Below are 24,488 nucleotides of genomic sequence, written 5' to 3' on the forward strand. Positions count from 1 at the left end.
CTTAGAAGGCAAGATAAATCAATAATGAAGGTAGGACAAAAACCCCCAAACCCAGACCCTCACAGATTTTAAAGCTGCCTGGGATATACCAGTGAGAACCTTGTGTCTTTTTTAATTCAGCCTATATCGTAAAGGTGTGAAAATTGCTTTATAATATTTTTCTGGGCTCCTTCTAACCAACGTCTGTGTCGATGCAGTGTCTTTTATGAGCTATCAACCATTTAAAAAAGACCTCTGGCTAATACGGGATTTCTTCATGTAATTGTGATGATGTACATGAAGTGTATAATGCTTGTGGGATTTGAAATACTAGTTTGACAGCTTGGGCACCCAGAAATCTTTGAAAGCATTAGGACATAACTAACATGAAATGAAATTGCTCCCCTCCACCCTGGAGAACTGGCAAGGGGTTACAGTGACCCCAAAACTGCTTTGGAGAGGGCCAAATCCAGATGTTCCATTGCAAAATCCACTTTCCTCTTAATGAATTGGATACGCATTATAATCTAGACAGCAGTACAAGGGAGGGGTGGGAAAGCTGCGCTGAGGAATTGGAATGAATAGCCTGTAAGATCTTCTATTAAGCTGTAATTAAGACAACTTACCCCAGTTATGGTGGTAAACTGTCCTCCGGTGCAAGGCGAGGTGGGCACAGCCCCAGGTGTTAACGTCCGGCTGCTGAGTGCTCCCCCCTTGCTTCAGCAGACAGCACCCTCGGGGCTCGACCCGAGCCAGGGTCGGGGAGAGAGTGAGCAAACAGACATCGGCAGTTCATGCCGAGGTGTCGGCACGGCTCCCGTGACTCCGGTGCTCAGCAAACACCGGCGGCTCTCCGGGAGCAGCCGAGCGGTGGGTGAGCACTGCCGTGGGGTGAGGCTCCCAGCACCTGGTGTTATTACAGGCGATGTCAGGGCTGGGGTCAGTTTACCCACCGGGGCTGGGCAGACGGTGCTGCAGTCTCTCAACGGCGGTTTGGAATTACCTCCGCATGCTTTCATCACCTGCTCGGCTGTACTGGTATTGTCTGTGTTTGCCTTCAGTTTGGGATTACTCCAGAGGGGTTATCCCTCCATCTCACCCCACGGAGAGCCAAAACTGGGGACTGCACTGAGCGGCAGGCACCAGCACCCGTTGGCTGGGCACCCTGATGGGGTGCTCGGCTCTCCCCTGCGAAAGCTGCCGGTGGAGCCAGCGCGGGCTGAGGCTGCACACACGCACCGTGTGTCTGCTCAGGCAGCACATCTGGACTGTGGCTTCCCATCACCCTGCTCCAGCCCATCCCAAACTCTCCTCGCCTGTCCCCAGGCTGCCAGGGAGCAAGATGGAGCAGCAGTGATGGGGCAGAGGTAGGCAGGAGTAGTCCCCAGCGCAGCACCAAGGAGATGCACGGGCAGATGACGGTCCTTCCGGAGCGTGGATTCCCCCACCAGCCTGCCTCACTCTGCCGCAGCCCCCCTTCCTTGGCAAAGGGGAGTGGGGATCCACCCCCAGCACAGCAGGGCACATAGGACATGCCAGTGGGACCTGCTGCTCCTGGAGGGATTTTCAGCCCCTTGAGGTACTGCGTTGCCTTTGAAAACCTCCCGCAAGACACCACTTTGGTGGGAAGCTGTAGAAAACTTGTTCTGGGGCGTATGGCAGTGAAAGAGCCTCTCTGTGTTGTAAAAAAAGTATGTCCAGAGCCTTCTCAGTGCGGAACGAGCATCACCGTACGAGCACGGGGACAGCCGGCAGTTCAGGCAGCATCCTGCGCCTGCTGTGCCCAGCTGAGCTGTAGGTACCCACGCCAGGTCTGAGCAGAGGGGCATGGATTCACAATCTGTGGTCATCCAGGGCAAACTAAACCCCTGGCATGGGGCAAACGGCTCCTCTGGTCTCGTCGCAGGGATGCAGGAGTATTTTGGTACAAGGAGCATCATACCAAAGCTTTCCTGTGAGACAGCATCATTATTTGCACTGAAATCTCTTCTCTGTTTTCATCTTTCTCTGGTTTGCCAACTTGTGTTGCCATTTGAGGTCTGGTCTCTAACTTAAGGTGGGTTTTTTGTTTTTCATTTACTTTATCCTTAAGAGCAAAACCCTATTAGTAATGCGCTGATGGGGGTGGGGGTTCTTTCAGGGAAAGAAGCCCGAAATTCATACAGACGCCAGCCAGGCATCTGTATAAAATGCTTTGTGATTGACCGTGATGAGTACCGGCTCACAGGCACCGTTCTGCAGGTCACGGCTCCACAGCCATTCCCAGGAGGATGCCAGGACACGATACGTCCTTTCAGAAAGCAACGGGCGCTTGCCCCGTGCATGCTCCCTCCCTTCCTGACCGTCACAGCTCGCCTCTCTTTCAGCTTGCAGAAAAATACGGCCCCATCTTCACCCTCCACTTTGGGTTCCAGAAAGTCGTGGTCCTGACCGGGTACGAAGTTGTGCGGGAGGCGCTTGTGAACTACACAGAGGAGTTTGTAGACAGACCATCCATCCCAATATTTGACCAAATTCAGAACGGAAACGGTACTAGAGCAAGGACCGGGGATGGGCGGGAGGGACCACAACAACGTCGCTTAGTGCCAGCCTGACTGTGCACCCCCAGAGCCCGGCTTTTAAACATCCTCCTTGGACCCTCCTGAGGCCAAGCCAACAGAAAACATTTGGCTTTCCCCACTTGCATATAATGCCTCCTGGCTTTTCATCATTCTTGCAAATGCACTTGTGGCCAATCCGTATCCTAAACGTGTGAGGGTGAGGAGTGGGATTTTTAAAGGCGCCGTGGTGATTCTGGGGTTAATTTCAGTAAGATGTCAATGAGAGCGGCTCAGTGCCGCCACCACCTTTACAAACCTCCCTCACGGTTCCAGGGGACTTTGGACTAACTGGTTTGGCTGTTCAGAGCTGTAGGATTTTTCCCTTTCTCCTACTGCCAGGTGCCATAATTTTGGACATCATCTGTCCTCCGCACCTTTCCTCCCCACAAAGGCTCTTGGGTGGACCAACGTGAAACAGGTTCAGGCAGAAGCAATAGGCTGAAGCTCAAAATTCACCCCCACAAAAAAACCCTTTATTTTTTCCAAGGCAATTCTCTATCCCTGAATATTTCAGTGGACTTTTTGCATTAGTTTTCCACCCTCTGCTTCAGCTGAGGGTTTAGCTTTGAGCAACCAAAAGGCAGATCTATGTGCTGGTCACAGGCTAAAGATGGGATTACAATTAGAAATTAAATTACCCAGCCATAATATTGATAGATTTATCTATTTATTGCTATATAATATCAATTTATCGCTACATAAGGAAAAGGAATCAATGGCAAAAAAACATTTTTTAGAGCCAATTTACATGTAAAACATCCCTGTGTGAGACTGTCAGTATTGCACTATAAGCCCTCTCACACTTACCTTCTCAGCCGAAGTCTGAGCCGCCCAGAGGTGATCCAAAGCTGTAAATTCACAGGGGCTGTTAAGTAACAATGGCGTCAGATTTTCACATGAAACATTTTTTCTTCAGAAAAATGTTAATTTGTTTACTCTAAAGCTGCTTACAGAAAAGGAATGATTCAGATGAAATTGCATGAATTAAATAAAAGTTGAAAATTAATTTTAGAAATTTGCTTTGATATTTTTATAGTAAGAAGTTTCACTTTCCAAATTAAAACTACATTGCTTTAAAATAGTGGTTATCCTAGAAAAGGCAACCGTATTTAAAAACCTTGCAGGCAAGATGAAGATGTGAAGTGCTGGAATCCAGCTTTTCAATTGACACAATCTGAGACAGTCTTTGGATTATTGACACCATTTTTTCTCCTATTATTCCCAGCACTCTGGCAGGATGAAATACCCATCTCTGCTTGGTGGTGTAGTGATCACCAAGGCATGAGCTCAGAAACCTCCACAAGCTGTCCTGGTCTGAGAGCCATACCTGCTTATCGTGCACTCAGGAGAGGGCTGGGGCAAACTGGGAGGGGTGGGAGCTTGTTGTTCCCAAACTACCAGCTCAGTGGGGCTGGGAGAATGGAGCTACAGGGATGGGGCACACAGAAATGGGAGACCCTTAGTCCCTAAATCCATGGGAAACGGGGCAGCAGAAACACTTGTGGAGACCCCTCCTCATCCAGTCCCATTTTGTTTCGTGCGGTGGGGCTCCTCCGTGCACGAGCCCAGCGGCGCTGTCTCACGGCCTCCCCAGGTTTGTTCTTCTCTATCGGGGAGCTGTGGAGAACCATGCGGAGATTCACCGTATCCAGCATGCGCAACCTTGGCATGGGGAAAAAAATGATAGAAGGGAGAATTTTTGAGGAGCTTCACTTCCTCATCGAGATGATCAAATCCTTCAAAGGTGAGCTGGAGACCATCACGGTGCTGCACAGCCTCACAGCCCTCACTGCTGCTGCAACGTCTCACTGACATCCCCCTCCCGTTGCAGGGGAACCTTTTAGCCTGACGTCTTTCAACTGTGCTCCCATCAACGTCACCTTCGTCATGCTGTTTGGGGACAGGTTTGACTACAAGGACCCGACATTTCTCACTCTCTTAAGACTCATAGATGAAGTTACGATTCTTCTGGGATCTCCATATTTAAATGTAAGTCACCTGTCCCACAGATTAACCTTTTTTTTTTACACTGGCACATTAGATTGGAGAGTCACACAAAACATAGGATGTAGTTCAGCAGCTTTGAAATATTCAGAACCTGCCATTGCACCTCAAATGTGACAGTTCTCCTCGTACCACCTTGGTCACCACAAATGTGATGCCACCTTGCCCTTTGTTACTCTCCTTTTGAACCATCCTGCACATCTGTGTGGAGCTAAAAAGAGAACTGAACTATGGTTATTTTAGCTCCACAGATCTTTTTTGGCTTTTTCAGCATAATCGTACCACCTAGACTTTATTTGTCTTTGCTTCATTTTCCAAAAAGTCACATTCAGTGTTGATGTCTAGGTGAGCGAGGTTTCACAGACTGCATCAAAAATGCTTCCTTGGAGAGCACCAGGAACGCTTTGCTTACCCTCAAACTATCACACCCAGTCCTTCATAACTGATGCTGGAAAAAACCCAACTAGTCTCATACTGGTCTAAACTGGCTAGTGGCCTGGCACGCTGGAAGCCCAACTCTGTTGAGAGACTGACCAGGCTGTTAGTGGTAGAGGATCTGTTCCCACAGAACAGCATAAATGCTTAAAATCAGTTAGTTCTCAGTAAAGGCTCAGAGGTTGCAAAGCACTCCCTTATGAAAATCTGCCTGGGAAGTCCCTGGGATGCTAAAATACAACTGCTACAAAGGTGAAACTCAACTGATACATCATGCCTTAGGAAGAAGCTTTTTCAGCATGCTGATGATACTTCTGCAGACTTAATGCTTCTCTTCTTTAATTCCTCATTAGTATTTCAACTTCTACCCGTTCCTTGGATTTCTTTTCAAAACCCACAAGATCATGCTTGGGAAAATAGAAGATGTACGTGTCATTTTAAGGCAGTACATGAGGGCAAGCAGGGAGGACATCAATGAGAACAGCGTGAGGAGCTACATCGATGCACTGATATTCAAGCAACAGGAGGTATTTGAGTGCTTAGCTCTGCTGGCTGTTTGCAGTGTCTCCTTTGGATTTTCTAGCTAAAACAGTTGCTGGGTCTTAACCTCAGTCATGCCATGTAAACCTATTGAAATCCTTGCTGTTGTTCTAGTGGTATTGAAATCAGATGCCAGACCCTTACAGTTGTTATAGTCACTGCTGGGATTTTTCTATCAAAATTAAGATATGAAAGCCACAGTTACAGTTCACTCCTGAAACAGCAGCACTAATTATGTGAGATCAACTCCTTGTTCCTAGTGGAAAATGCACAAATTCACGTGAAAGCTGACTCTGCCTTTCTTTTTATGACAACAAATCAATTAATCATTGATATGGTGGCTCCAAGATGAATGATACACTTAAAGTACTTGAATGATAACTCATCAGTGCAAGTCCAGGCCCTGCCCTGCATCTTACTTTAGCAGAGACTCAGCAGTTTCACACATCAGTTGATTTCATTCAACACTGAAGAGATGAGCTCTGAGTTTTTTCCTCTTTCCAACTGGAGCTTGACCAACCTTAGGCACTAAGTATGCTGCCCAGCTGTGGGGAGGAAGGGTCAGTACAGTCCTACAGCCCAGCAGAAGTGGGCTGAAAAGTCATTGCTGGGGATTCAAAACTGCGCTTGGGCAGGAGGAGTGTCTTGGAGCTAGGATTAGCTCAATCTCCTGTACAGGGGAGAGACCGGGCTCTTTCCAAACCTGTGAGGCTGAGTCCTTAACTGCATCTGGCCCTGGGCTTCAGCCTGATTCTGGGTGGAGATGGATACAAACCAAAACTCCACTCCAATCCTTCCATCTTTGGTGCTCCCACCTTTGGTGCACACTGTGCATTCAAGATCTGGTCTATTTTGTCACCCAGTTCACAAACACAGAATCATAGCCAACACCATCATAGGTTATGCAGTATTTCTCAAGCTTGCTGAATACTAAGACTGATGGTTTTAAGACCTTTCTTACCACATGTGTTTTTCAAGGAGAAAAACAAGAAAGACAGCCTCTTCCATGACGACAACTTAATAGCATCCATACTCGACCTGGTCATGGCGGGAACAGAGACCATAGCCACAACGCTCCAGTGGGCCATCCTGCTGATGATGAAATACCCAGAGATTCAGAGTGAGCTCCTTTAACCTGCACTCCATCCGTGGCACGGCTGATACGGGGAGGGGAGAGGCCTGGACTCAGATCCACAGAAGCTCTTTTGCCTTAAGAGCTGAATCCCATCTCTGTGTTGGTATGAACTTCTGATCTAATTCCATGCTGATCAAAGTCACAACAACATAGTCCTTTTGCCTCGCTAGGAGAGAGGATGAGTGGAGAGCAAAGTATGATTCTGGGGAAACAACCCATCCACATGCCTGAACTAAAAATAGAGCTGGGAAACGCAGGGTGGTGTTTTAAGAATCCTCTCCCTCCAGACCCTGGAAAAACATGTTTTTCCCAAAACTGAATCTGAGGACAGAGTTGCCTTCCTTGCTGAGGCACATCCCTTCTTTTTGTTGTTGTTTTCCTTTCCAGAAAAGGTGCAGGAGGAGATTGGGAGAACCATGAAAGCTGGATGCTGGGCTACATATGAGGATCGGATTACAAACGCAGTGCTACATGAAGTGCAGAGGTTTATCACCCTCCTGCCCCACGTTCCCCGCTGCACAGCTGTTGACACCCACTTCAGGGGTTACTTCCTTCCCAAGGTAGGTACCTGCTCCATCCTGTAACACACCCCCCTCCTCGTTTTTGTCACTGCCACTAGAGACCAGCTTCTTTAGAGGGAACTACAGGACAGGAGCCCAAAGTAGGTGTCCAAAATCATCCCCAGAAGAGTTTCCATGTTGAGTTTATGAGACTGGTATCATAGGACCATCGTTTCAGGGCTGAGTCTGTTCAACTGTGTTGAGTCCGGAGAGACGGGTATTGTAGGACTCAGTTCAGTCCCTCTCATGCTCAGGAGTTCCTCACTTCACCAGTGACCATGGTTTACCTCCCTGATGACATCCTCATCCAGTATCGGCCAGGGAATTCTACAGTATCTGACCCTCTGCTTGAGGTTGTCACAGCACCCCGTGGGATTCAGCCTCAATCCATGACACTGCTGGGAAAATCTCACGGACTTCTCTCTCTGCTGGCTGATGGAATAAAACCCTCAGGGTCTCCACCTACACCAGCTGAAGCAAATCCCCTGGGACACCAAAGTCTGCGTCCAAAAATGAACCAAAACAGAGCACTTCTGCTATCTTTTGTGTCTTCCCATGCTTTTCTTCCAGGGTATAATTGTCATTCCTTCGCTCACCTCAGTGCTGCTGGATAAGACGCAATGGGAGACACCACATCAGTTCAACCCCAACCACTTCCTTGATGCTGAAGGGAATTTTGTAAAGAGAGAGGCTTTCCTGCCCTTCTCCACAGGTAACTAAAGGGCTGACCAGCACTGAGCAGAGGCTATGTCAGGACTATTTCATTCCAATATACACTAATGGTGTCTTCTCTGCTAAGGACTGCCATTAACTTGGTCAGTGAGCAACCAGGCAACCAGATTGAGTCCATTACTCTGCATCCGGGCAAACGGCTGCTCTCAAAGCACACCTCTCCCACCCTGGAGGTGTTGGGTCCCAAAGGTCCAACAGGAGAGAAGACAAATTGATATGCTGCATCCAAAAGGTGGATAAATGTCTCACAGCTGCCAGGAGTAGATGGATCTTAGAATCACAGAGTGGTTTGGGTTAGAAGGGACCTTAAAGACCATCCAGTTCCAACCCCCCTGCCATGGGCAGGGACACCTTCCACTAGACCAATAACCAGACAGAGAGATGGTCAGACAGGACTGGTGGTGCTGCCAGCACAGCTATACACAGGGTTTCATGAGCCCTCCTGGAAGTGAGGGTACAATCCAGGGACCCCCAAGTCCTGTCTTAAGGCAAGTCCCATGTGTGAGTGAGTCTGATGGACAAGGCCTTATCCACTACACACCAGAGCCAAGGAAGAGAGTCCCATTAAGTACTGCACCTTGGCTGGGTATTACAGCCAGCAGAGACCCAATATGGGACAGAGTACACCAAACCATATTACTTTCACTGTGAAATCTTAGATCCAGGGCCCTGGATTGTTCCCAGAAATCACTCTGGACTGTGATCCTTCCAGTGGCATTTTTGAGAGCTGCCAAGGATTCCCAGCAAGACCTGTTCTTTTAGAGGAAGAAGCACAGCCCCGTGGTTAGAGGAGGTGATGGGACACTTAGCATCCTGACACTACTGCCAACTGTCATTTTGGTCAAGTCAGAAACTTCTTTTTTTTTTTTAAATCTCAATTTCACCTGCAAAAGACAATTAACATTCTCTCCTTGAGGCTCATAAACCCACTCCCTCGGGACTTAAACTGACCTGATAGGAACAGTTGTTAGATATCAGAAACTCTCCCCTGAGCCATCCTAAAAGAAGAAATATCACTTCCACGCTGCCTTCCTGACAGCCATAAATGCTTCCAAAGGTTGCTCATTTGTAGAAATGCCTGCCCCCAGCCCATGCCCTCCACGGCTGCAGCGGTGTGCTTTATGAGAGGGCACAGCTGGATGGAATAGTCTTGCCGTGAGTTTAACAAATCCCAGCACTGCAGGAGCCTATTAGTACTAGAAAGGGAGATTTCCTTCAGAATCCTACAAATCCTCCCGCATAACCTTACACTTCCCAGCTGTTCCTCTGAAAGGATGGCTTGAAGAGATTCCAGAACGTGCTCCAACCAGAGACCCTCAGCAGTCACTTTGGACATTAAGAAGCCAGTCCTCACTGTCCACCAAGTCCTCCAACCTTACAGGGACCATCATGCAAGGGCTGGGAATCTAGCACATAGAGGGGGTAGGAAAGAAGAAACAGTCTTCTCTAAAAGTGGGACGTTAGGATAAATTCCACAAGAAAAGTAAGTTTCAAACCATTCCACGTAGGTAGGAGGTGGCATTTTTCTATCAGGCTGCTTTTCAAAGAGAAAGGGTTAAAGATGCTGAGAGGGTTGGAAGAGCTACAGAGAAGAGAGGGTACACCATAAACGCATAACAACCCTGTAACGTGGTCGTGACTTGCTGCTACAGGTACCTGTGTGATAAAGAGACCAGGCAGGCACACTGTGCCAGTGTGACTGGGACCTTTAGCAACACAGGTTCCTCTACTCCAAAATGCTCTGGTGCATTTCAAGGTTCCACTCCTCCTTCCATTACAACATCTCAGACGCTAACATGTTCATGGCAAACACCCTAGTTTGGTCTTTCCATCAAGTAAACACACTGCTTTCATCTGCAGGGCGAAGGAACTGCATTGGAGAGAGCCTCGCCAAGATGGAGCTGTTTGTCTTCTTCGTAGGGTTGCTTCATACCTTTACTTTTCAACCCCAGCCAGGAGTTTCAGAGGCTGACTTGGACCTTACCGTCCCCCAGACGACTTTCACATTAAGGCCTCAGCCTCAGGCAATCTGTGCTGTCCTGCGCGAATAGCCACAGCCTTGCCGAAGAGCAACCCAACAAGTGGGGAAGCTGCTTAGACCCAACTTCGCTATGCTAGGACTCGCCATCCCCCCATCCTGCCCCCTCGCCCTCTTTCACATCCCCTTCCCACTGTCTCCAACCACTCCCACTCCACCACTCTCCACCGTTACACCTGCCCCATTGGGTTGCAACCCCCCCTGCGCTCCTGTGCTGTGAGGAGGTGCACATGACCCATTAGAAACCGTGATGGTGCTGACAAACACATGTTTCTCAAGACAGACTGTGCCTGGAGCTGATGCAGGGACCAGGGAGGTGGTCTGGGGAATGGGATGCAGCCCATGAGTGGGCTGGATCAGGCTCCCAGTGATGTTCATAACATCACAGAAATCTGCATGAAATCCTGAGGAAAGACGCACCAGTGTTTGCTGGAAACCACAGAAATACACTGTGGGTCACACACTTGAATCATCCATAGCTACATCCTGAACTTTTCCAAGCTCCCCAGTTATCCATAGCTTCTAGCAAAATCCTACCCGGCTAGGAAATCAGGTCAAACACTGAGAGTGAAAAAGCCAGACTGATTCATCTGATTTGAGGAAGAAGCTATTTCTGCCTTGGAACACTATCCGTCCTGAAAGATGCCCCAGAGTCTGCGAACCTGTTCAGATAAGCAAGTGCTGCTACCACCAAGTTCAACACGGCTTCACAGTCTGAACGAAACAAGACCTACATTTCTAAGTTCGCAGTCTAAATCACAAAGCCACGAGATTCGTACCAGCGATCAATCATAAAAGGCTAATGATTCAGAAAAATAAACTAGCCCTATTTCTAGTTTTGTGCATCTGTCTTTCCTGACCTTGTTAAACAGGAGCAAACACCGCTCCTCTCTTCAGACCTCCCGGTTAACGTTAAGAGCCAACACCAGCAGTCAGTCTGGTATCGGGGCTGGGCTGGCCATCGGGACCAGCCACCCAATTCCCTTGCAGATGGTGTGTAATTCCACTGTCCTTGCACTGCGCACACACATGCAAGGAGAACTGGGTTCAGGGATCAGATGAGACCCGGCTTTGGTTGTTTCCCTTTCCTCTGTACCTTTGGCTGTTGTCTCTGTCTGTAGCACTCTTACCTGCCATCACATTCCTCAATCTTATGCCAGTTGATATATAGCTCAGGCAAGTTTTCAACCATTTATCTGCCTGTGAATTGCCACTTCTCCATATGCATTTTCTTATCATATGCTTTATCATATTGTTTATTTCCCTCTTCATGGGAACCCAATAAAGATTTAATCCCATGTCTTCATTATATTTCATAAGCCTGCCACCCTACTTTGCATTATACAGAAACGCAAATGTCATGAAGGCTGATCCTGAGCCCAGAGTGACAACAAATATCGTAATTTTATAGAATCATAGAATGGTTTGGGTTGGAAGGGACCTTAAAGATCATCTAGTCCCAACCCCCCTGCCATGGGCAGGGACACCTTCCACTAGACCAGGTTGCTCAGAGCCACATCCAGCCTGGCCTTGGACACTCCCAGGGATGGGGCATCCACAACATCTCTCGGCAACCTGTTCCAGTGCCTCACCACCCTCTCTGTGAAGAACTTCTTCCTGATATCTAATCTAAACCTCCCTGATTTCAATTTATACCCATTCCCCCTTGTCCTATCACTACAGGCTCTTGTAAAAAGTCCTCTCCCAGCACCCTTGTAGGCCCTTCAGATACTGGAAAGCTGCAATGAGGTCTCCTCGGAGCCTCCTCTTCTCCAGGCTGAACAATCCCAGTTCTTGCAGCCTTTCGTCATAGGAGAGGTGCTCCAGCCCTCTGATCATCCTCGTGGCCTCCTCTGGACTCGCTCCAAGTGGTCAATATCCTTCTGATATTGAGGGATTGATATTGTATTTACTTACATCTCACAAGTGAGAGGTTCTGTATACCCTCCTCCTAGTGAAAACCAGCCCAACAGGAGACCCTCCACACCTGCAGCATGGTTTCTCCAGGGCAAAGAGCTTTCCCTTTGTGTTCAGCTATGGGCTACTAGTCAGTCCGGGGCATAGCCTTGGTTTTTCACTTTTATGTCTTCAGCTCTTGCTTGCAGGGGCTCAGTGAAAGGTTTCCACCACAGCGCCACTGATGCTGTCCCTCTGCTTAGTGCCTTGAACCCTGAGCCTCTCACCTCTCGCCCTCCCAAAGCATCACCTGCTGGCAATGTCACTCTAGGAGCGGTGGCAGCAGGATGGGGTCTTCTTCAGGTAAATAGAGGGACAGGTGAAGCAACTGAGGAGCAAGACACATCAGTTCAATGAAGGAACTCTTGGCCTTGCTAAAATAAAAAAAGACTTTTGTCTTTGGTTTCAGAGAGGCCTGGACTGTTTCTGTTTCTCTAGCCCCCTCCAAAACATGAACTTAAAAGACAGCTATAGCAACAATCCAGCGCTCTGGGGGACACGACTGGGCTGCACGAATTCACCGGTGGAACCTCAGACCCGACCCCTTGCCACGGGCTCTCAGCTCTTGGCTTCGAAGGAGAGAGATGGATCCTCTCCCGCACAGCGTAGCAGCCTTCAGAGCCCGCTCCCTCCGGACACCACGGTCGGCACCGGCACGCTCGGCAGCAGAGCAGGGCCCGTGGCAGTGCCGCCTCGTGCAGATTCAGCAGGCTGCGCAATTCCCGCTCCTCCACCGCAGCCATCAGCTACCAGGTGCAAACATCCGAGGAAAACAGGTTTCTCTGATTCCATTGAAAAGTGCCTGTGCTTAGCAGATGGGGGAAGTGATCACACCCCCGCACACTGACTTGAAAAGCCGAATGTACCCCTGCAAAGAAAGTGGGTGCCTCCCCTGTATATGTGCAGCCAAACGATGGCAGAACACTGTGACTCAGCTGTGTATTTATCTAGCAGAAAACATCGTCTCTCAGGGGTGGAAATACCATTTCCACATTCCTCAGTGGCCCTGAGGGTCTCCCCTCTAGCTGCAAAACATGTTTGTGCCTTGCAGCACAGTGGCCTGAATTGACAGCAAGCTTCTCGGGGCAGGACAGGCGGCTTTTAAAGCAAGATCTGCACAGATCTCACTCACGCTCTGCTTGCGGTCCATGCCACATGCAGCTGGCTGGCCAGCACATCCCCGAGCCCAGCCTGCCATCCCTAGTGCTGCAAGATGCTGCGACCGGTCTTCCTATGGAAACAGGCTGGGAGAGGTGGGGTGTGCAGCCTGGAGAAAGGAAGCCTCGAAGGAGACCTTATAGCACCTTCCAGTGCCTGGGGGGGCTACCAGGGAGTTGGGGGGGCTTTATAAAGGGGCAGTTGGAGACAGGATAAGGGGTAATGTGCTTAAACGGAAAGAGGGAGATTGAGATGGGACATCAGGAAGAAATTCTTCCTGGAGAGGTTGGGGAGGCACTGGGACAGGTTGCCCAGAGAAGCTGTGGATGCCCCATCCCTGGAAGTGTCCAAGGCCAGGCTGGATGAGGCTGGGAGCAACCTGGTCTAGTGGAAGGTGTCCCTGCCCATGGCAGGGGGTGGGACTGGGTGGGCTTTAAGGTCCCTTCCAACCCAAACCAGTCTGTGATTCTGTGACCAGGGGGTCCTGCTCTCAGAGGGACAATGGCCAGTTGTAAGGACTGCAGCAACTGGACAGGTGAGAGCTGCCTTGTATCTGCACCCCTCTGGGCGCTGGCCAGAGCAATAACCAATGTGCTGAATATAATTTCTATTTTCTTTCTGCCACGAGATGGCATCACGATCCCTCCGAATCACAGACAGCCCAGCCCTGCGGCCCTCACCGGGGTAACGCGCCTGGGCAGCCCCAGTTCGGGCTGCACAAGGGGGGCAAAGGCTTTAGGCACCCCCAGCCCATCCGCATTCACCCGCACAAGGCTGGGGGCAAAGACACATTTACTGTTAACCTGGAAGGATCGCGTGGTACGCAGGGCACAGACGTCTCCTCCTCCCCATCCCACAGCAGATGAGGATCCCTCCCAGGGACAAACTGCCTCAAACACTTGGTGGGACCTCAGCCCACCTCCTTCTGCAGCCCCATGGGATCCTTCTGGCCTCCACTCAACATTTCAGAGCAAGGAAGAAGCCAGCTGCTGTAAGAGAGTCCTACGGCCTTTACTGTTGAGGGGATGTGATGGGGCTCCATCTGGGGTCATTTCAGAGGAGGAGAAGAGACAGGAATGTTAAGAAAAGGGAGGGTCCTGACCAATCTCCCAGAAAGCAGGGAGAAGTAAAGAAAGGGGAGATGGACAGGTTTTCTGTCACTTTGCCCACATCTGCCCAGCTTCTGTGCTGCTTAAGGAAAGAGCATTTTAGAAGCACCTTTGCAAGGTTGCATGCTGGCTTGTTCACACACGGTGCTCGGAAAGAAGTTGCTTATGTATCTGAGCTACCTTTGTAAAAATGGGGGCGGGGGCAGGGGGAGTGTCTTCACTGGTCTGGGCAGAGCTGTTACGTCCCACATCACAGCAGGCACCAATCAGGCACCCAGAAAGGGCCAAAGACTCACAAGGAACCATGCTGAGGGCCCTCATGGGGCAGGAGGGTGACAAATCTCTGCACCTCATGGATCACCGCGTTGGTAAATGGCATGTTTTTCCAGTCCTCAAAGGTAGGCAAGGAGCCAGGGCCTGGAACTCGCTCAGTCTCTGCGTGCACCTTTTCTGCAGGGCAAAGGAAAGGCATCGAGTGAGTTTCCCTCAGTGGTAAAGCACCTGCAAATCCCAGCTCGTGCTGACTGTTGGTTGGGCTGCCCAAGGGCAGAAGGTTTGCAGCCCCTGGGAGCAGACGGAGAACAAGCCCTCAGACCCTTTGGTCCCGAATGGCAGCACACAGCACTTGGATGGAGGTGCACAGGTTCCAGAGGGTCAGATTTTGTATGCCTTGACATACGTGAGAGGCTATGAAGGTTTCACAGGGGAACATCACTTCTGAAGTCACTTCAGTATGCTATATAAGACAAGCAAAACCATAAAGGTGTCTTACTTTGAACCTCAGGGCACTTCAGCAGCAGCAGGATGGCCCATTGCAACGTTGTGGATGTTGTCTCAGTGCTGGCCATGAGCAGATCGAGCGCAGAGGCCAATATATTTGCATCATGAAAAAGTGTATTGCTTTTATTTTGCTCCTTTAGGGAAATACAGAGGAAAAAAACATTGCTGTTAGCATGGAAAGAGAGAACTGGGACAGGTAACCTAGTCTTCAGAGACATTACAGTGGGATGAATGTGAAGTACCAAGACGCACTGCATTGACATTTCTGTACAGAAATGCTTCGGTTTTCAGCTAGAGATTTTGCCCCCTCCCCACCCAGATCCAAGGAATGGGTAAAAATTAAATAACTGAGAAGAAAAAAAGGAAAAAAAAATCACAGAAAAAAAAAGGAAGTCAGCCATTACCCTGTAAAACTCAAGTATCATATTGGAGAAATCATTTATGTGAGGAACCAACATGTGATTGGAGTCTCTCTTTTTTGGTAACTAAAAAATTTTAACGTATAAAAATGCCTCCTCTTATTATAAATTCTCAACAGAAATGAATGGAGCCTATCACACTTGTCTAGACAGCGCCAATAAACATGAATTAAAAAAAATACAATTAAGGGAAAGTGATAGTAAACTCACAAAACAATGAAATCACATTTTTAAAGAGGCAATAAAGCAAAAAGATAAAGCAATACACATTAAAGACAACTCCAAATGTTTAGCAAGCCAAACTACTTACGTTTTAAAGTTGTTAGATCATCATTTTTAACTTTCACATGAATTATAAATCAATTACACTCAGTTCTCAGCATTGTTAAATTTCACAGCACCATAAGCAGTTGCATTTTATGGGTAGGGGGGTTAATTACACCATTTCTCAATGTTATAAATAAACTGGCTGCAGAATAAGATTCTGTGGTGGGCTGAACCCGGCTGAGACCAGGTGCCCCCAAAGCCGCTCTGTCACTGCCCTCCTCAGCTGGGCAGGGGAGAGAAAATGCAACAAAAGGCTCGTGGGTCAAGATAAGGGCAGGGAGGGATCGTTCACCAGTTACCATCATGGGAAAAACAGTCTCGACTTGAGGAAAATTGATTTAATTTGTTACCAGTCAAATCAGAGTAGGATAATGAGAGATAAACCCAGACTGTAAAACACCATGCTGCCCACCCCAGGTCCCAGCATGCTGGAAGCCTCAGTTATTGCACTTGCTGGCTGTAGAAGAATGAAGCACATCCCTTCTGCTGGCATGGTCACATCAGCATCTCAGCCCAGTGCCACCACGTGGTGTTGGACCCCCTTCACAGGAGGGTTGCAAGAAGGAGGAAAAACCCAAAACAAAGAATCTCATCCCTGCCCATGGCAGGGGGATGCATCAGATGATCTTTAAAGGTTTCTCCAACCCAAACCAATCTATGATTTTATGAATCTTATGTTTCAGTAACATAAAGATCCTCCAAAACCATCCAGCAATAGTAAATCTTGTTGACCAACTCTGACGAGATACTGGAGCATCTCAGGACAGAGGGTAACTTACACGCAAGAACGGAGAGGCAAGAAGGTGCGTAACTTCATCTATGAGTCTTAACAGAGTGAGAAACGTTGGGTCTTCATAATCAAACCTTGTCCCAAAGAGAATAGCAAAGGTGAAGTTGGTGGAAGCCATATTCAAAAATCATAATCGAAAGGGTCCACCTAGAAAGGTATTGGGTCTTCATAATCAAACCTTCTCCCAAAGAGAACAGCAAAGGTGAAGTTGGTGGACGCCATATTCAAAAATCGTAATCGAAAGGGTCCACCTAGAAAGGAACAAAATCCTAACTGTATTGGTCATTTTTGGAGCAACCAAGGGGTCTTCACAGTAGTTTTGTAAAGTAGCATGAAACACCCAAAGCCCTGGAGCAACTGAGGAGTCTTCACAGTGGTTTTATAAAGTAGCATGAAACACCCAAAGCCTTCTCCAGCTCACCTTTGGAGGATTTGATCAATGGATGAGAAAGTGAAGCTCCTCAAGCATCCTTTCTTCTCCAAGATGCTTCCCTGTGCTGAGATCCCGCATGGTGGCTACGGTGAACAACCGCGTCGTCTTCCAGAGCTCTTGAGAAGAGAAGAACACACCTATGGAGGGACTGCATGCCCTGTTTGCCAAGGCAGTACAGGGTTTTCTCAGCAACATCAAAAGCACAGCCTGGGGGCAAAGGTATTTTTCATTGTGGATGAGTCTCCTTGTGAGAGGGCTGGGGGCTCTGTGCGGGGCTGGCTTGGGAAAGCACCGCCTCAGGTAGGTTCAGGAGGGCAGAAGGCTATATTTTAAACCGCTGGGTGCTGCTGACACAAAAATCTGGGTTTGCCTTGTTTGTAGCTTTGTCTCTCAGCAGCCATACACAGTAAAAAGCTCTATGCATGGTATTTGTCTCAGGCTGACTTGGTTTTACTTAGAAAAATGACCCAGCTGTTTCAGAGAGCAAGGCCGGGAGCAGATGACACCGCTCCATCTGTGCTGCGAACAGGACAAATTATTTCAATGCACAACTTGTGTTATAGAGGATGAACTGCGTACTGTGCATGGGGACAAGGAGGGGTGGCAGGGAGGCACCTTTGCTTGCAGCTGGGAAATACCCCCCCGCTCTGGCTAATCCGTCGGCCAAAACCAGTGCTCAGCCAAGAGGGTACGGAGGTGTCTGGGTAAAATTCAGAAGTCCTCCCTTCCCAGGACGGTTTCCAGGGCTGAACAAAGTCTATATCTTCATAGCCCAGTTGGGAAAGCAGCGTAGTGCACCTTTCCTCACATGGCCCTCACTCAAAACAAGATGAAAAAAAACCCACAAGCTGTATGCATTATATATGTATTAGGTCATCAGATCTTTTCCTTTCAGCCCTGGATTATTCCCTTCATTGTTTTTCAATGTCTAGTCTTGGGCAATGTATTACTTTTTAACATGCAATTCAGAAACATGCCAAAAATCTGTTTACAGAAGTAATTGTTTGAGGTACAAACAGCCCGTGCTATTGCACTCTTGCCAGTTCTTGCAGTCTTTATCGTGAGTCATGCGTGATCCACGCTTTGTCTGAACTCCCAGTAACTGTAGAAAAGAGATTGCATAAGAACCTCAGCCTTCACGTGGCGAAAAGTAATTTCCTTCCCTCTGTGCTGTGAAAAAACCAAACCTTGAAATGTGACCCAAGTGCCACTAAAAGCAAAAGAACTGATAAGGCAAATAAGAAGATCCACAGAAGTATTTTTCTTAAGAAAACAAACAACTGGCCCCAAGCCCCACAGAATGTAGCCCTCGACAATGGGGGTGCAGCTCAAGGCTCTTAAATACTGCTGCAACTGAAACAACACATTTGAGAAACAGCAGAGCAAGCGCATCCTTATCTCTTCAACCCGCCAGTCCCGTTTCCATGTGGGATGTGGCAGAACATGGATTCAGCCGGTCCTCAAACACATTCCCCATGTTCCGAAGGGCATCCTTTGCTGCCTCGTAGCCAGTCAGCACCACCACCTTCTGAACCCCCAAATGGATGGTGAACACGAGGCCATATTCCTCTGAAATCTAGAAGAGAAAAATCAGAGTGTGGAGTTCATCACCAGGAGTCCTGCGAGGATGGATGAAGAGTTGCCTTCCCTCCTCCTCCTGTGGCCAGAAGGGCTGGAGGGATGCCAGAGACAAAGCCCTGAGACACTTCAGTGAAAGAGGAAGCAAAGCAAATAATCACTGGTCTGCTTAACCCGACAGCTTCCATAAAGCCACTGTTTTTCTGAGCTGGCTGGGCCCGTTTTCCTCAGTATGCTAAAAGAAGCCGAAGGTAACAAGGCGTTTTGGGCACCACCAGCACCAAGAAAGCATCCCCAAGATCTGCCAGCCAGCTATGCAGCAATTGCTGACCGGGCAGGCTGTAACGCTGCTGTCCATCACAAGAGGATAAATGAGCAGAGGTGCCCTTACGTATTACAAAAAGTTAAATAAAAGCTTTGTTGCAATTAATTCAGAGAGATATATAATACGATTCACCAAGGAGAGACATAGGAAGGCGTAAGAAACCATTGCTCTTTCACCTTGCCTTAGGAAATTACCACAATACCACGCTCTCTATTTCTGCTGCACCGTAGCTTTCCAGCCAAGGCACCGCAGGATTTTATTATGAGATGTGAGACGCCGGGTAGGAGGCGCTCTCCGGGGGCTCATAAAACACGGTCCTGCCAGGCCTTACAAGGAGTTAAGACTTGACTGAGAGCAACAGAGTTGAAACTGCATAAAGCTATGGTGAGATCAAGCCTGGTGTCCCATAAAAGGAGATGAGAGGCAACAGCGATTCCTACAGAGAACCTCGTCTTGCGTAAATCCCAGTCATTCACCGCTTCAAATGATTTCTCCTACATCTCTTCTTAGGGCTGCGCCGTATTCATTCCTATTCTCATGCAAAACTGGCAACACAAATAAGAAATACAAGCTATTTTGGCAACCCATTAGGCATCCATCTTTCAATTTGGCTACGTGGACACTCGAATATTTTCAAGTGTTTCACAACACAAGGAAGATGCCAAAAGTTAGGTCCATCAGTCTGATGCGATGCAGATACTTAGAGTTTTCAATGTGCGAGTAGTTCTTACGTAAGCACTGCTTATACTTAACATCACCCTCTGCAGAGCTGGGATTTAACAGTTTCCTTGGTCATACGGAAATGTTTAAAACCTCACAGTCTTTTAAAAACGCATTTGGCACTGAAAATAATCTCAGAACTGTCCCCAGAGGATAATTTTAATAGGTACATGCTGGCAGTCAACACCCTAGAAACAAAGGTAACTAATAACTAAGAACAAGCTTGTTCTTACCTTATTAGTGACTTGTCTTTATCTCCTTTAATATTAGGCATCGGTCATGACATTTCTCTTAAGATTTGCTCTTCATCCCTCTCTCCCATCCTCTTCATCTAACCTCTTCTCCGAACAGAGAGCTCTTCACGTTGTGCTTTCTGGCTCTTCATCTTGCAAATGCTGATCCCAAAATCATCCTTCAGGGTAGGCTGGCATTGCCTATCCCAGGGTACAGCGAAGGAGAAGCAGGTCCTGCAGGCGAAGAGGTTTGCTCCGGGCCATACATGAAGCTGGCAGACAGCATCTTCCCTCCTCTTCCACCTTCCTACGTCCTTGCAGTGAAGCATTTTCTCCCAGTGAAGGGAAACAGAACTGGGAAACCCTCACACGCAAAAAACTCGGGACCCATTTGTTGCCTCTGCAGATTCAGAGCTCTGTTGCTTATCTCTGCGCTCTTCCCATTTATTGACACTTTGAATCTGAGCTGCCCTGAAGACCTTTGCAGTGTGCAGACAGAAAGATGCCTCTCCTTACATCAGGGCAGCTCTATAGCCTGGCTTGAATGACCTGCCAGCCCAGTGTAGAACACCTAACAAGGCACTTTTACAGTTCTTACTCTCCCTTACTGCAGGCTACACTATAGAAAGCCCAGTAACATGCAGAGTTGCTGACTGCCTCTTTGTTCTTTCCCCCATCAGAGGCTGGTGGAAACTAATTCACTGCTGCAAACTCCAAAGGTGCAATTCCATGTCACGCCTCCCTCTTTCACGAGTGGGTCTGTTACTGAGGGGCATTTCTTCCTGCTCCCCGTGTTAACTGGTACCTCTTTCACCCTATACACAACAAAAGGGATATAGAATTCATGCCTTGGAATGAGACGGATTATTGAATCAATATGCATGTGGAAGGCTTGGTAAAAGATCTGCTGTCCCCACTGGTTTCTGGCAGCGTCTAACAGAGTGAGACCTGTCAGAGACATCAGTGGAAACACACATCACTTTTGTAAAACTACCCTGCTCCCACAAACGATGCAATGGTCCCACAGGTAGAAAAAGAGCACTTGACACCTCTATTTTTGAGCCCTTTTGGATCACAAGGATCTTGTACTGCTCCATGAGGTGATAGGAGGTGGTATCAGCCTTGAGGATGCTTTTGGACTGTTCCAAGGTGCAGCAAGGGTCACGCTTACATTGGGCACAACGCGCAACCAAACCTGGACTCTCTCATCCACCTCAGGCAGGGCACGTGCAGACTGGGGAGGACGTGATCCCAGCTCATGCCCAGTCCTCTCTCAACCCGTGCACCGCCTGGGAGCCGTCCGTCCATCCCAAACCACTTGCATTACAAACAACAGCATCTGCGGTAAGAGCAGGAGCCTGGGAGTCTGGGCAGGCGCCTTCGCGTCCTTGCTGGGACAATGACAGGTCTATGTGGCTTTGAGCTCAGGGCTGTGCCCCGGGACGGCCTCGGAGCCCGTGTCAAGGCTGGGCTGTGAATGCAGCCCTTGTGCCCGCAGCCCCGCTCCCCTGGGGCTGGCTCAGCTCCTACCCTTTCGCTGCGGTCGTTTCTGGGAGGTCTTTAGGGCTCCTCCTGCAGAGAGGAGGTACGTGGGACACGGTGTGGGAACGGCGTCATCTCGCACCGTAAGAATTATCAACAGCAAGAGGCAGAGAGATGTCACTCTGGCACTAAACATGGCTGTGGTTCCCAGACAGAAGGGAGCAAGGAAGCAATCAGGGGACCCCTCCACACACCCCCCAGCCCTCTGCCCTCAGCCTGCCCAGCGCGAGGAAAGGTTACTCATTACCTGCGGAGTGAAGCAACCCATGAAAGAGGCAGAGCTGGGCAAAGATAACAGCATCTTAGATGGCTTACAAAAGCATTTTCACCTATGAGATTTAAGTTAAAAATTAAAATGAAAATTAATCTTTATCTGGGAGTAAATGATCTCTCTTTGGAAAAAAAAAAAAAAAAATTGAACCTCCCCAGTCGGGGCAGGGTCATGTCATGAGTCACCGGGGAAATTACGGAAAGGGAAGCACCAAAAGAATAGCCCTTACGCAGAGTGCCCCAGACCAAACCACCCATGGATTTGTAGCTGGGAAAGGAAGTCATTCGTTGGGCTGTGTCTGATTATTTGGAAGCCCAGCCCTCCCAAATCAGGCACCCTTGGGCAGAGAGGACTAGAAAGCAGAAACGAGGTCTCCTCCCCTGCATCTGCCCTTGGAGCCAGCAGTGGGAAGGTGGGGTTAAAATTCAGATGGTGATAATCACCATTTCTGGATGCATCGTACTGTAACTGCACAGCAAGGGGCCTTGGGAACAGCTCGCCGCTCGAGCCTTGCTCCTGCAGGAATCAGGAGAGAGAGCCTTCAAAAACTTGCACTGTGATACTCAGGACTGCATGTTATCAGGTGGATAAGTCTGTCCCCAGAGCATCACCTGGCAGTTCTGAGAAGCATCGTGCTGTTCACCAGCAGATACAGGAGCTGGGATGTGCTCCCCAACCCTGCAGCCAAGTCCCGCCACGCGTAACTGCATCCCCTACCCTCAGTAGGTGGGCAGCACTAACAAACTGATGGCCCTTATGGGCATCTGGTGGCTTTCTGCAACAAACAGGGAAGAATTTAACTTCTGCTTTAGAGAAGAGGCTTCAGTCCCATGGCAGGTCACCCAATTCCTTCACTCCAGCATATTTTTCAAGGTGAATACAATGAAATAAGCTCGCAGCAGAGGCGAATGCTCCATGCCCTGCCCTAGTCTGAAGCTGCTTCACCTGATGAGCACTGGGCTGTGACATTTAACCTCCCCTGGGGCCAGCCTGGCCAAAACTCTGCTCTCGGGCCTTTTACTCTTTCCTGAGGCTTTAGGGTTTGCTCTTCACCATCACACTGGGCTCCTCCTCCCCCAGCACCACCAGCAAACCCAGCTGGCAGCAGATCTTAAAGCAGGATTTTCTGTGCTTCCCAAACTCTCCTTCCCTGGCATTCTCATCCCATCTGCCCAGTCTCTGATCCTTGAAACTTCAATCCCAGTTTTCAGCTGGTGCTTAATTATGCACAACCATGACATATTTAAGATAAACACTTTTTCACTCCTCTCTTTTCTGCATGAAGATTTCAGCTCCCACCCCTCCCTTTTCTCTCTAAAAAACCCCCTCCTGCCCCGATCTGCTCCCTGATGGTTCCACGGGCTGCCCTGCACGGCGTTCACCTGCACGGAAAGCTCCGCACACTGAGCCTGTGCCTGGGTGGTAAAGGCCCGCTGCCGTCCCCGGCGCCGCGGGAAGAACCCTTGCTGCCCGCCATCGCCCCGCACCAGCCTCGCATCCTCACACCACCGCTGCCTCCCTGGCAGCCACCGAGCCTGAGACCAGCAGTTCTTCCAAAGCAAACACGGAATCACGGGCAGGCAAAGCCTCCCGCCTCCACGGTCCCGCGCCGCTACACACCAAACAAAAGCCAACCTCGCCAAGGCCAGGTCTCCAGGTTGGGTTTTTCAGGTTGCAGCCTTGCAAACACCATTCCCTCTCTCTCACCTGCCCTGCCCCTGAGTGGGCTTCTCCTCCCCATCTCCACGCAGCCCCCCTCAACGAGAACGAGGGTGCAGGGGGGCTGTGCCTGGGGAAGCCGGGGGGATTGGGAAGCTGCAGGACCCATGCGGAGGGCACATCAGTGGCGTGGGTGGCCTCGGCAGCACTTTCTCTCCTCCGCAGCTCACCACAGGAAAAAACTAAAGCCCTTCTCCATTTATTTTTCTTGCAGACTGTGTTTTAAATGTTACCCTGAACAGCCCTTTGAAGCAGCACAAGCTGCCCCAGACCTTTCCCTTGAGTTAATTAACACATGCTGACAGCCGTGACAGCCTGGTGCAGTGAAGCCGGGGCAGCCCTGAGCAAGCTCAGGCCCAAATCCCATCACCTAAACCCCTCTGCTCCTTGCACAGCCAAAATGATCTTGATCCTGAAACCAGCAAGAGCCTTTGAGCCATCAATCCACCTACAAGCTTTGTCTTTCAGGCTGGAGCTGCTTGTCGTGAGCTTCTGTCTCGTAACAGAGCTGGGGAGCACCAGCTCTTACTGAGATTGGAGGGGTTTGGGGGCTTCTGCCCAGAGCTGTTTCTCAGAGGAAGGTTAAAGTGCTTAAACGGTGTTAAGTGGAATGCCAGCTTCTCCAGCCCTGCGTAGATCGTCTGTTGAAAAGCCCCATCACAGTTCTGCTGCCGTCTTGGTTCCTGGGGTCCATCACGCATTGCAGCGGTGCGAGCCGCTCTCCAGCGGCAGCACTTCACCCTTCACTTGGCTGTGAAGCGCACTCCAGCAAATTGCTATTATCCCTGGTTTACAGAAGGAAAACCCAAATGGAAAAGGGAAAGCATTAGGTCAAAGGCCACATGAGACAGTGATAGAAGCAAGAGCAGAATCGCAGCCATCGCTAACAGGCGTCCCAGAAAGGCCAACACAGTAAATGTGCCCCCAGCAGATAATAAAGTAACTCAATCTATCACAATTTGGGTATTTTATCACCCATGGAGTGCTTGAAACATGACTTGCAGTTGTAAAATCCAGCCGGTGGTTTCCAACGTGTAGTGTCAGAAGCGGCAGTGCTGAGAGACGAGCCCATTTCCATTTGGTCGAGCGCTGATTTAAAGGAACC

The 24,488-nt window shown here is 49.2% G+C and overlaps 2 protein-coding genes across 2 annotated transcripts in view; one reads left to right on the forward strand and one right to left on the reverse strand.

Moving 5' to 3' along the window:
• The window catches only part of LOC104511343 (cytochrome P450 2W1), a 10,282-nt gene extending 246 nt beyond the window's left edge, over positions 1-10,036 (forward strand). The window contains 9 exon segments of the mRNA XM_010153915.1: positions 1-30; positions 2,346-2,508; positions 4,174-4,323; positions 4,411-4,568; positions 5,372-5,545; positions 6,537-6,678; positions 7,081-7,253; positions 7,824-7,965; positions 9,846-10,036. The exon segment at positions 1-30 is cut by the window's left edge and continues 16 nt beyond it. Of these exon segments, the coding sequence (XP_010152217.1) occupies positions 1-30; positions 2,346-2,508; positions 4,174-4,323; positions 4,411-4,568; positions 5,372-5,545; positions 6,537-6,678; positions 7,081-7,253; positions 7,824-7,965; positions 9,846-10,036 (1,323 nt within the window).
• A 5,277-nt stretch (positions 10,037-15,313) lies between these two features.
• Positions 15,314-23,141, reverse strand: LOC104511345 (cytochrome P450 2W1-like). The gene is given in 6 exon segments (XM_010153917.1): positions 15,314-15,373; positions 16,552-16,709; positions 16,984-17,004; positions 17,007-17,143; positions 18,450-18,571; positions 23,067-23,141. Coding segments are annotated over 6 exon segments (573 nt in total).
• Positions 23,142-24,488: the final 1,347 nt, after the last annotated feature.

This window comes from Eurypyga helias, unplaced genomic scaffold (genome assembly GCF_000690775.1).
Source record: "Eurypyga helias isolate BGI_N326 unplaced genomic scaffold, ASM69077v1 scaffold7586, whole genome shotgun sequence".
Classification (NCBI taxonomy): domain Eukaryota; kingdom Metazoa; phylum Chordata; class Aves; order Eurypygiformes; family Eurypygidae; genus Eurypyga; species Eurypyga helias.